Genomic DNA, 13,254 nt, shown 5'->3' on the forward strand with positions numbered 1-13,254 from the left:
AGAGCCTGGGCTGAGCCTCAAAGCCTGGAGGTGATGGAGACAACGCTGCCTATCCTTACAGGTGTGTGAGTCTCCAAGAGGCTGTGTCTCCAGGGGCCGGCAGACAGCACCACTGCCCTTGGGCGCAGTGAAGTCCAGGAAGCCAGAAGAGTGGGGTGGGGGGATTCCTGACTGCAGAGCTGGAGACAGCACAACTCCGGACTCAAGGGTCAGCTGGGTGTCCTCAGCTTTGCCATCTGTACAATGGAGCCATGAAATGCCCAGACCGAATGATCCACTATTAATACAGTGCTTGCCATTTGCCTCTGACACAAACACGATACAAACAAGTGTTAAATAAGGAAATGTCCTGAAATTCCAAACCAAGCAAAGCCCAGCTCTGGACGCAGCAAGGGAAGGACTGGGAAGAGCCTCCTCAGGGATATGAGGATGGGCTGCCCACTCCATCCTGCTTTGGGGAACGACTTCGTTCTTTGCCTCTTAAGACCCTGCAGGAAAGAGCAGGATGTCCCCAAACACGCGGGCTCCTGCGGAACGGGTGCCGTCCAGCCTCGGGTGGGGACGCTTTTCCTGGCAGGTGGCCTTTTTCTCATCTGTCCTTGTAGCCTCCCCACCACTGCCGAGACTCTGAGGACACTGTGAGCGAGAACCCGGCTCTTGAGCAAAAGACACGTGAGTCTGGCTCATGTGATTTCTCTGCTGGGGGGTCTGCTGCCAGGGTGAGGGCGGGGCCAGCCTGTTAAGCTGCAAGGTCGCGCTTTCTTCCCCTCCCCCGCACCTTAGGAAAGGAAGCCCCGTTAATAGCCGTGTCCGCTAGGGCGAGCACTTAAAGCTAAGACACAACTGACTTCTGGCCACAAATCGGGTTTTCATTAGTGACTAAATAACACAAACACAGTGCAGCGGGTAAAACCTCCTCTCCAGTACCTTGTACCCAGTGTGGGCCGGCGGGAGAGTCTGGCACAGAATGGGGATGGGAGGGAAGGAAAGAAAGAAAAGAGGTTTTTACAGAAAGGGTACAACGCTCATTTTTCGGGTAAACATCTCTCTATCCGAGAGCGGTGTTTTTCAACCTTGGCTAAACATTAATCCCCTGAGGAGTTTAAAAGCATCTTCTTGCCCAGGTCATACCCCCAGGCCAGGCCAGTGTGTTCAGTTGTTTTTTCCCTAAAGTCAGCAAGCCAAACACTAAAAGTTACACACAGTTCTAAAAGGCCTAGTGGGCTCGTCCAGAGCAGGGGTGGACAAACTTCTTCTGCAAAGGACCAGAGACTAAATGTTCTCGGCTTTGTAGGGCCACAGCGTCTTGGTCGTATCTGCTCAGCTCTGCCATCGTGGCATGAAAGTGGTCACAGATGATACATGTGGAAACACGTGAGCACAGCCGTGTCCCAACAAAACTTTATTTACAGAAACGGACAGTGGGCCAGAGTTGGCCCGCGGGCCGGCGTTTGCCCATCCCTAGCCCAGAGGAGACAGGGGACAGTGGCTCTGCTAAATCTCTCCTGAACACCTCCAAACACATTTCCCCTCCCAACACGAGACCCCGCCCTTTGCAAACCCAGTCATGAAAAGTCATGTCCAACACCCAGCAAGCGTGTGTTCAGCCAGACCGTGGAGGGTAGGTGGCTGGAGCCGGGCAGGGGCGCCTAGGCCTCGCCCCACTCCTCCGTCTACTTCTGTGTATGTCAGAACGTTTGCCAAGATGAAACGTTTAGAAGAGGAAATTTTTTTAAAAAGAGAGGAAAATTCCCTCATTAAAAATGCCACAAGCTGAAACTGGCGGGACGTCTGGGGACCGCGGGGCCCGAGCCGGGGCGCAGCCCTGGGACGCGACGCGGGTGGCCGGGGGTGGCAGGGAGGGTACTCACGGCCAGTAGAGCAGCATGGGCAGGAAGGGGCAAATGATGAGGGCCTGCAGCACCTGCCAGTCCCGGCACAGGGCGGCCAGCCCGGGCATGAGGAGCTGCCCCGCCGTGGCCACGAAGCTCGCCACCATTGTGATCAGGAACCGCTTTCCCGGGGGGCAGAGCTCTATGCCTGGAACACAGAAGGGACAAGAGAGCCGTGAGCGCCGGGCCAGCATGCTTCCCATCTGGCCAAGGGCTGCAAGGTGGTGCATCAAGGCTGAGATGCTCGTTGGTGCAGCTGGACGAGCTGAGGCTCCCCCTGCAAAGGGAGCGAGATCATTGCTCAGGGTCACAGAGCAAGTCGTGGCCGAAGAACGCTGTGATGGAGAGCGGCCAGCCCAGGAACTAGGAGACGCTGCCTCGCGGGGAGACAGAGCACGTGTGTCACACGCGGCCCCCATACCTTCTGCTCTCTCGGCGTCTCTGAGCTCCCTCTGCCGCCCTTCCTTCCGTCTCCGCTGCTGGACCACGCGGCCCTCCCAACCTCCGCACAGGGCACAGGAAGCCCAGCCCAGCTCCCCCCGCCTCACCACCCCTCCTTCCGTCCCACTGCTCCCCGAGCTCTGAGTTCCAGGCAACCCACTCACATGTGAGACCAAGACAGGTCAGTCGCACCCAACCCATCTTCTGAACAAGACAGAAGCCAAACCATGAAGCAGACTGGATCACGTAGGGCGGATCTCACCCAAGCCCCCCCTCCCTCTCAGAATTCTGCTGCCCCCGTGACCTGGGCATCCCACGCACCCCCTTCAGATGACGGCTCTGCCAGTAGGGGCAGGTCTGATTCACCTTCATAGCTGCAAAAACACCAGTGTCTGCCTTCAATAAATGTCAAGGACATGGTTCCTCCTGTTTGCAAGAATCTATGCTCTTAATTTGACCTTGCGCAAAAAAAGATGGTCACAAAACCTTAAATTGTAGCACCCAAGTGACAACCAGTGCACACCCACTACATGAATTCCTGTAATAAAAGTCCCCAATACTAGAAAACGCATCTGGGTTTTATATATTTTCCCCCTATAGAGCCTGTAATTTGTTTGCTATTCTTCCTCAACAATTTGCAGGATTCCCTAAAGCTTGCTTTTTTTTTCATTTTTTAAAAAAAAAAGCGTAGTTAAAATGATTTTTTTAAAAAAGAATTAGACCCTCAGGAGGGAATACTTCTCACGTCTCTGTATCCAGAGACTGTTCGTAGATCAGTGGCTACAGCCCATCTGCTGGTTGTCCAGAGGCCAGAGCAGAGGTCAGAGGTCAAAAGGCAGTAAGAAGGGAAGCAGATGAGAGGGGGAGGAACAGGCAGGTTACATCTGGCCACAGGATGGAATCGGCATTAACAAGGATCACGCACTACGCCAGCCAACAGCTACACCAGCTCATCTGTAAGGAAGAAATAACAGTCGCCCGCATCTCCACCCCTGCCCTGCCGCAGACAAGCAGGTCAGCATCCCAGCCACCTGTGCGTGACAGAGAAACCTGGCCTTGCTAATAAAGAACTTCTGCTATTTAATTAAGAAAATAGGACCAAACGGTTCTCTCCCGGCCATTTACTGTGCTGCTGTTCCTTTCAGCGCCCAGGCCAGGTTCACGTAAAGGATCACTTCCTAGCGGGGCTCGGGTATTTACCCCACATCTGGCGTTCCTTTTTTTTTTAACTTTTTATTTTATTTTGGAGTGTAGCCGATTAACAATGCTGTGATAGTGTCAGGTGCACAGCAAAGGGACCCAGACATACATATACATGTACCCATTCTCCCCCAGACTCCCCTCCCATCCAGGCTGCCACGTAACATTGAGCAGAGCTCCCTGTGCTATACAGTAGGTCCTTGTTGGTTATCTGTTTTAAATATAGTCGATCCCGGGCTTCCCTGGTGGCGCAGTGGTTGAGAGTCTGCCTGCCGATGCAGGGGACACGGGTTCACACCCCGGTCCGGGAAGACCCCACATGCCGTGGAGCGGCTGGGCCCGTGAGCCATGGCCGCTGAGCCTGCGCGTCCGGAGCCTGTGCTCCGCAACGGGAGAGGCCACAGCAGTGAGAGGCCCGCGTACCGCCAAAAAAAAAAAAAAAAAAAAAAATATATATATATATATATATATATATATATATAGTCGATCCCAAACTCCCTAACTACCCCTTCCCCCCCGCCCACCTGGCATTTCCGCTCTTAAAAATAATAAAGAGATCGGGGTCTTTTAGAAAAGACTACCAGTTGCAGGCTTTAGTTTTCACGTATTAAATAAGCACAAGCAGTGGATGCGCTGCTATGGGAACCAGAACTCGGCATCAGCCAGGGCGCGTGTGATGCTCTGAGGCTCGGCACAGGTTAGGATCGGATGAGAAAATTTAGCACTTGGCCACTCAGAGAGGGAGCGTCAAGACAGCATAATGGCTTCACCTCGTCGGGTTCGCTGTTTCGACCGGCCCTGTGCAGGGCTGGCGGTTCTCCTCTTCTCCACCTGGCCCTTAAGTATGAAAATATCTGTGGCTGTCGTTCCGTTCCCCCAGGCCCCCTTTGGGACGTCTAATCCCACACGTCAGTCTACACCACGTGCTGTCACACCGAGGATCACAGGCCACTTCCCACACCCGGGGCGAGGTTTGTGGGCAACAAAGCAGCATCGCCCCTCGACAGGCAGAGGATTCCACAGTCTGGCTCCTCCTCCCTCGACCCTCCCCCCGTGACCACTGCTCAGACGACGATGACCTTGTCGTGGTTCTCCTTCCACAGGGTCTCTCCTTCCTCGCCCGTAAGTGGCCCGAGCGATCCTCTAACTCCCAGGTACCTGGACGGGAAGCATCAGCGTCACCTGGGAGCTTGTTAGGCACACAGAGCCTCAGGCCCCGCCTAGGCCCCCAGGATCACACCTGCGTTTTAACAAGAGCCCCCAGATGCCTCCCTGACAAGCACTGGCTCACCGTGATTCTCCCAAACCGTGGGCATCACCCACAGCAGGAGAAATGCTTTTGTCTCCCAGGCACACGTCTATGAGAGCGGAATAAGTAAAATCATTTCCTGACCTCTCCAGGGCTTCTGTTTTGCTAGGAATCCTAGCAGAGATTTTGCTTTATCTCATCGGGTAGAAGAACGTAGAGCATTCCAGCAGATCTACAGTATTTTAGTATTCCTGCTGAGGCAATGGAAGAACACAGCCATTTGATGTAAGGACACGGGTATGACACTTACAATGACCCTTTTGCCTTGACTCACCAGGAATCCGTTCCGAACTGCCTGAAATCAACTATGTTCTGAAGGTGGCTGTAAGGATGTTTAAAAAAGAAAAAGCAATTATCAAAGCACCTCAGGCACTTTGGGTTTGCCTTCAATCACATGCTCCTTTTGGATGATGAGAAGTCAGCTTTTCTGAAGTGAGGAGAGGAAGGAATACATCAGAGCGTGAACGTCCTAAGTCCCCGCATCTGGGACGGGGTGGGGACTGCAGGTAGATGGTTCTACCCGAGGAAGGTCTGATCCCAGCTCTGCGCACAGGAGCGCTCAACCCTTATCCTTTCTTAAATGCATTTTTAAAAAGCTGTGTATGCTTGCCGCAGGCCCGGGAGCCTACGTTTTCTTGGGATCTCGAAGTGCTCCCAGCTGCTCTGAAATGAGTCTCCAGGTTTTTCTGGATGGCAGTCGGCCGTAAGGAGGGAACACATGCAGCTGGTTGACAGCATCCACGTAGAACGAGGAGGAAGTGGGCCCTGCAGGGGAGAGGCTGGGGCGCCAGTGTGGGCGCACGGCAGGCGTGGGACCCCTTCCCCGCCCCTTCCCGTCGGGTGAAGTCGCTCAGCCTCTCTGTGCTGCTCCTTCCTGGCCTACAAAGTAGATAACATTCCTCGGCCACGAGGTGACGCACATCCAACCGCCATTCAAGGCTGTCGTCCCTACAGACCTCAGGCTCAGGCCGTCTGGGTCCGGCTCCGGGTGGGCTCACGTCCCCCAGAGACTAACGCCACTAAAGTAAGTGCTCCCATGCGGGACCTGAACGATCCTGGGTTTTAGGCAAAACTCGGTCGGAACCGACAAAACGATAGGCGTACAAGCCCCTGTGACAGGATTCTTGGACGTCGGTGGCCTCTGCTCTCCAGGGGATGCTGACGAGGCTGCGTGGAAAGAACAGTCTCCTCTGGGTGACGGTCCCTCTCTCGCTGCCTCTGCCTCCCCTTCGGGCTGTGAAGCCCACACCCACCTCCCCCCACCCTCACGAACTCCTGCACCAGGTCCCCAGGAAAGAAACGGGGAGTCTGGACTGGCAAGAAACCAGCCTGCACGCAGATGCCAGCACGCGCTCCCAGCGAGCCCAGCAGGATTTCAAGCCCTGCTCCTGTCCCCACGACTTCTCGAGAAGCGCCAGCCCCTGCGGTTTCCCTGGGGCGCAACCCGGGTCACTGTGGCTGGACCCAGACGTCACCCCACCTGGGACAGGGGTTGGGGGGACTCAACTCGCTGGAGGAGGGAGACGGGCTCAGGAAGGGACAGTCTCCCCCAAACTGTGTTCAAGCACCAGAACCAAACATGCTTCTGGATCCGCCGGGGAGTGAGAAATCCATCAAAGCCCAGGGCTCCGCCGAGCGGCTCGGCCATTCCCACGACGGGACAAGCCCACCAAGGGCCGCCGGGCCCCTCGCAGCCCCGCGGCCACAGCACAGGCCACTCAGGGGCCACTGGGCCAGACTCACGTCCTTCCACGCGGAGCCCCTCCCTATCCGCCCAAGAACCTCTGTCATCAGCCGAGGAGCTGAGGGGCCGCTGGGGAGAAACTGCCTGAAGCAGGAGGAAGGGGCCCCGCCAAATGGAAGGGGGTGGCATCGCCGTCCCCCACCTCGGGCACCGGCTCCCTCCAGCCTGGCCCGGCCCAGCCTCCGAGCTGCTGATGCCCCCCCGGGCCCGGGCTCCTCCCCAGCAAGGGGGGTGCGCTCACTGGCCGTTCCCCCGACACCCGCCGGCCTCCCTCCTCTTCCCTGCTCCCTGCCCTCACCAAGCTGGCCCGGAAGGGGACACACCACTCTCTAATGACTGCCTTGGCTGAGGACACGGGGCCCCCAGAACCCCGGAAAATGGACCTGTGACATGTGACTCTGCAATTCCTTATTATAGCAAAAAGTGGCCTGAAATCGCCACTCATGGAGACTCAAATAGCATCTGAGGGCGTGACTGTAAAAGGCTGCTGTTATCACAACAGCTCCGTGTCTTACCTTCCCCGTGGAAAACTTCCTTTTCCTCTCAATTTAGGACCTGCCAACCCAGCGGAACGGTTAAAACCACCTCCATTTAGAGAGAAGAAGATAAAAAAATATGGAAACGTAAAGATCTTCTACAATTCACATCCCAGTGCCTGCCAGACATACAGACTCGAACATCTAACGCTCAAACGCAGAAGAACCACATCACCTACCTGCTGGGCTACCCATCAGGCCTGCGGCACTGGGCTAAGGCACAGCTGCCCCTCACTGTGGCTAAACACGTCGGTGGGCATTTTTCATCCATTAAACTCACTCAATCTGCATAGCTCTCCGACGGAGGTACTGTTTTTAATGCTCGTTTCCCACAAGAGGACCCGAAAGCGCGGAGTGATTACGTGACTTGTCCAAGGTCACACAGCTAAGGAGGGAACCGAGTAGGAACTGAAGCTAGGGCCCCCGTCCCCCGGTGCCTCCACCCGCCTGGCTGCAGGCAGGTCTCCAACAGGAGTCCCTGGTGGGTCTGGCCTCTTGGCTGCGCCCACCGGAATCTAAGGTCCTGGAGGTCAGGCCTCCTTGGCTTTGCTCACTGCCCTTCCTCAGAGCCTGGGATGGTGCCTGGCACACAGCGGGGACGCAGGTATCTGTCACCTGAAGAAGCTCATGATGGACTCTTCCTGTCTGGTTCAGTGGCTTTACCTGTGCTCCTCTTTCCTTAGATTTCTACGATGGAATCAATGAGCGTCACGGTAGCTGAGACTGGTTAGTAAATCTGCAGAAGCTGGTCTGACACGGGAGCCCACTGTGGTTCACAGATTCACACGCTGAGCGCTACTGGGGAGGACACTGCCCAAAAAGCCCCGCTACGCAGAAGGAGCCAGTGAGCCCAGTGTCCTCTCCAGATAACGAATTCTTTCTATCACCTTATGTTTCTTTTAAACGAGCATTATAATTACTCAAAATGAGGAAAAAGGATTTAAACGCTCACTGATGTTTCCGCTTAGCAAGCGCTTCTGTTTAAAAACAGTGACTAACGTTCACGCTTAAGAATTTGCATTAATCCCACTTTCAGTCTCCCAGCGTTTGGTGAGAGGAAAAATCCAGCGAGAGAAGGGACTTGAAGCATCAGAACAGCCTCAAGCCCACTGAAATCCTTGCACTTTGCGTCTGCTGAGCACCTTCATTCAAGCTGAGTGAAGGAGCAGTTACAGAGAGAGGGTGACTTTCGGGTCCAGAACACAGGTTTCCAGCCGCCAGTTCCAAAGTGACACTCCTCAATCCTCATTTTCTTTGGTACCATCCATCCTATGGGTCAAAATCGCACTTACTGACCAATCATGTCTGCGTCATTAGATGACGCATCCAGGCAGAGTCCTCAGAGACGGCAGATTTGAACCCTCAGAGGAAGGTGGCCCAAGGGGACAGTCCTAAGTTACTGCCAACTCTGCCTCACATTAGCAGCACACAGCTCCCCAGGTGTCGGCGGGCAGGGAGGACCACCCAACTTTTATTTCTCTTCAACAGCACTGTCGACATTGTTGTTGTTTTATGAGCTTGACGAGCAGTCAGGAAAGCAGGGGTTGGGTTTATGGTAAATAGAATATATCTCAGCATGAGGTCACAGTATCATTACTGTATAATACCTGGTAATGGTAAATGTACTTCACTCTTTAGCATACTCGTCCTAAACAGGGAGGAATTCTTAGCAATTAGTCTTTCTAAACAAGGTCTTCCTTTTTTCTCATTTGCCTCTTCTGCGTACCTTCCCGTCTCTCTTATGTCTGCATTTTTAAAAGCTTCTGAAAGTTCATACATTCACCAAGAAGACAGAATCGTGTAATGAATCCCCAAAGACCATGTGTGGGGTCAGCGATGATCAATATTTTGCTTCTCTTGGTTCTTCTGCCACTTTTCTTTCACTGTTTCCTGTAATATTTAAAATCAAATTCTCTTTTTTTTTTTTTTGCGATACGCGGGCCTCTCACTGCTGTGGCCTCTCCCGTTGCGGAGCACAGGCTCCGGACGCGCAGGCTCAGCGGCCACGGCTCACGGGCCCAGCCGCTCCGCGGCATGTGGGATCTTCCCAGACCGGGGCACGAACTCGTGTCCCCTGCATCGGCAGGCGGACTCTCAACCACTGCGCCACCAGGGAAGCCCTAAATCAAATTCTTGAAATCATGTCATTTCACTTCTAAGCCCACAGACGTCTCTCTATAAAAAGGATATTTTCTTACATAAAGACCAATACCATCATCACATCTGACAAAATCTATGATAATTCTTTAATGTTATTTATTCTCCAGTCTATGCTCTGATTATTCAATTACCCCCCAAATCTCTTTATGGGTGTATGTTTAAAACAGCAGGTACAAACGAAATTCATACACTCGGCTCTAAGTCTCCTTCAATCTAGAAAAGCCCCTCCCCATCCCCTTTCCCAGGGCGCCGTCTTGTTGAAGAGGCCAGAGGGCTCTGGTTTTGTCTGAACACCTACTTCCCGGGGGTGCTGACTTGTTCCTTCATTCGCTGTTTCAATCTCTGAACAGTAAGTTAGACCTGAAGGTCCAGCTGGACTCAGGTGCAACATTTTCGCTAAGAATGGCTCGCGGTGGGCCCGCGCTTCCTGCTGCAGCCCCCCAGGAGGGGCAACTACTTTGGAAGATGCTGAGCTTGACCAACAGACTCACGTAGTGGTGTCTCAGCCTCCCATCTGGAGCCGCTCACCAACGCCTTCCTCCTGGCTTCAACATCCCCCGACCGGCAAGGCCCACATCAGTGATTTCATCAGGGGTGCAAGATTTTCTAATTCCGTCGTTCATTGCGCGTTGTTTTTCGCCTTGAGTTATACTTGTACCGAAGAACTCTTATTCACCAGGGAGGGCCATTCAGAAGAGGCAGCACTACGGAACCACAGTCACACCAGGCGATGGGTAATTTCACAGGTCACGTCACCTCTGAGAGCTCCCACTGTGCTCAGAGCAAAAGCAGGCCTTCACAGTGACTTGAGGCCTGACACGTTCTCCAGCCCCTTCCCCCTCCGACCTCATCTGCCACTTCCCCTGCCCGTCACCCACTGGCCTCCTTGCTGCACCTGCTGCCTGTCCCTGTGCCTGGAACACCCTCCCCAGAATGTCCCACGCTCCCTCCGCCCACGTGTCACCGGATCAGGGAAGCTCTGCCCGACCACGCCACACAAAACAGCCATCCCTACCCTGTCTCATCTCCCCAAGTTCTTCCTGATGACTCACCACACAGGGGACAGTGTCTCTGGACCGTGGTTCTCAAGTTTCTCGAGTGTGGTCCCAAACCAGCAGCAGTGGCACCTGGGACCGTGCTGAAAACACAAATTCTAGGGCCCTGCTCCAGACCTGCTGCATCTGTACCTGGGGCTGCATCCGGCACCCCGTGTTAACAAGCCCTACAGCGGACCTGACAAATATCACATCATTCAATCCTTCTAATAACCCTAGGAGGTAGCACTATTTTATCATTAAATTTTAAAGATAACAGAATACACATTCCTGGGCCCCAGCCTCGAGATGCTGATTCGGGGGGGTCTGGGTCAGGGTTCCAGAACCTGTGCTGCTAACAAGTTCCCAGGTGACGGAGGTGCTGCTTGTTCAGGGACCACGCTCCGAAGCCCAGCGCTGGGAACACCGTGGGGAGAGTCCTACACATCTTAGCCCTGAGATCCCATATTAACGTCCCCTTCGCAGCATCCGCGTATTAAAGCGAACGCGGCTCAAGGCCGCACTGCAGCTTAGAACGTCTGTTGGCCTGCAGGCCTTGGGGAGACCCCGTGCTTGCTTTTTTCCCCATCACCATATGTGTGACTTTCTTTCCCGCTGAGGAAAATAGCTCTTCCAGTGCCCCCAGGGCAAGGCAGGCAGAGGCTTAAAAGACCGGGAGTTGCAAAGAAGTTCGACTCTCAGCCTAATTCAGATGAGAGGAAACTCAGGGAACACCCACCGGGGCTGGCAGAGTCCAATGCCAGGCAGGTAAGAAACGTGCCAAACTGGCCTGGGATGAGGGGTGGACCTGCAGCGAATCACGGCTCGCTGGCTCTGTTTAAAGCCCTTCAAATTCAATTAGAAGAAAATCTCTGTCTGGGTCGCACGGAACCCGGCGGGGGCCAGGGTCCGCCACGCGCTGCCGGCCTGCTGGCTTCGTTCACGGGGAGAGGAAGGTCGCAGAGGCCACTGGCAGCAACCAAGCCTGCTCCTACCCGTCTCTTCGACGTCCAGCACTGCGTCCAGCACCCAGCAGATGCTCAAAAAATCCTGCACTAAGGGGCTCCCCTGGTGGCGCAGTGGTTGAGAGTCCGCCTGCCGATGCTGGTGGCGCAGTGGTTGAGAGTCCCCCTGCCAATGCAGGGGACGCGGGTTCGTGCCCCGGTCCGGGAAGATCCCACATGCCGCGGAGCGGCTGGGCCCGTGAGCCGTGGCCGCTGAGCCTGCGCGTCCGGAGCCTGTGCTCTGCAACGGGAGAGGCCACAACAGTGAGAGGCCCGAGTACCGCAAAAAAAAAAAAAAAAAAAATTGCCCTAATTTTGATAAAAATGAACCCGGCATTCCTTCCCCAGCCCTCCCCTCCCCCTGCCTCCCCCTCAATGTGATAACCTGGCACCATGCTCACAGGCTTTGGTAGGGACAGACACTGACCATCACTCGCCAGGTGCAGCCGGGTTCCCAAGCCCTGGCCCCGTCCCTCCAGGGGCGAAGTCTCAGCTTTCCAGCTCATGACCTTGAGGAATATCTTCCCCGAGGCCAGCCTCCCTCTGCAGTTGTACAAAATTAAAAAGGACTGCATCCGCAAGAATCCACCTGCCGGCCGCTCCTTTCCCACGGAAACAGCATCATTCAAGATAGGTAGCCCAGAGGCGGCAACGGGAAGAGCAGAAGCGCTGAAATGGGCTGGACTTTTCCATTTTCCAAGTACCTGCCTCATGGTCTTGAGCTGAGTACTTAACACACTCATGCTGTCACGGGAGAGGGTGACAGGTCCCCGCCGGAAGGACGGGTGACAGGAGGTGAGCTGCCGGGCTCGTTTGCCCCAGCGCCTGACACAGCACATCCGAGTAACAGCTCAGGGACTCGGTCCAACGGCCCCGGGGCTGCGGGAGACGCTCATGGCCACAGCAGAGGCTCTCGCAAAACGCCCCTTTAGTTCCGGGTAACCACGAAACAAATGAACTTTTGTAGAAGGTTATAACTCTTGTGAAAGTTGGGGACTTTTTGCATGAGAATGGCAACCTCCAAAGTGCCGGGAATGCTAACCACAGTAAACAGAGGAAGGGCCTTTCTACATGATCCGTTGTGTAAAGGCGAGCAAAGATTTTCCAGGCCCCACGTGAAAAGGGAGAAGACAATTGTCGCAGCAAATGTGCAAGCAACAGAGCACAGGCCTCGTGGAAATGGATGGGCCACGGGGAAAGGACAGCCCTGGAATGCGAGGATGGGAGAGGTCCCAAGAGATTTGTCTGTGGGTTTTGATGGGCTCCATTTGGAAGGGCCACACTTAGCATTTGGAAAAGCGGCCCTGGAGGCACTATAGGTTCTAAGTAATTCTATTTAAAAGAGCAGTGTTGGGCTTCCCTGGTGGCGCAGTGGTTGAAAGTCCACAAAAAAAAAAGAGAAAAGCAAAGCAGTGTCTTCACACTATGTTCCTTCTTTAAGGGTAACGGTGAACGGCCGGGACCCCACCTTTCATGCCCCCCGTGAACGCAGACGTTTGCATCACACCCACACCTCCGACCGTTTCATACCGTTCAAAACGGCCTGCTGTGAAGTCAGGGACTGTACGGCTCCCTCTAGTTCTTGGTTCTGAAGGAGGCGTGTTCAGGACAGACAGCGCTTTATAAAGAGCAGGACCCTCAGGTCGAGGCTCTCTAGAGCCCGACCTGTCCCGGGGGCCCTTGTGAGCTGCCGTGGGAAGAGTTGCCCAGAAAGCATCCCTCCTCTCAAGTTGAGAGGGGGCGTGTCAGCTACAAGGGATTTAAAGTTTGGAAAAGTTCCGCCACTGAATTGTAATTTTTTTTGTTTGTTTAAAAGGTTTGATTCCCAAAGCCTACTTTTTATGTGGTGTAAGAGTCTGTTTCAAGGCCAAGCTTCGAGGACACACCTGAAGCTAGCTCACTGTTAGTATAATGACTGTCAGACCTCCAGGAAA

General features: G+C 54.4%; 1 protein-coding gene across 14 annotated transcripts in view; it reads right to left on the minus strand.

Annotated features, from left to right (window-relative positions):
• The window catches only part of SLC22A23 (solute carrier family 22 member 23), a 143,976-nt gene that overhangs the window by 38,490 nt on the left and 92,232 nt on the right, over positions 1-13,254 (minus strand). For 13 of the 14 annotated variants that reach the window (XR_016394502.1, XM_089918233.1, XM_089918231.1 and 10 more), the window contains one exon: positions 1,872-2,040. The exons of the other annotated variant lie outside the window; for it this stretch is intronic. Coding sequence is in view for 12 of the 13 variants with exons in the window: in XM_089918233.1 (XP_089774359.1) it covers positions 1,872-2,040 (169 nt within the window). In the remaining variant the exon portion in view is untranslated. The remainder of the gene's footprint in view (positions 1-1,871; positions 2,041-13,254) is intronic. 14 annotated transcript variants of the gene reach the window in all.

The sequence above is a fragment of the Delphinapterus leucas genome, chromosome 10 (genome assembly GCF_059928025.1).
Source record: "Delphinapterus leucas isolate spDelLeu-1000000601 "Yukka" chromosome 10, BTC_Dleu_Yukka2, whole genome shotgun sequence".
NCBI lineage: Eukaryota > Metazoa > Chordata > Mammalia > Artiodactyla > Monodontidae > Delphinapterus > Delphinapterus leucas.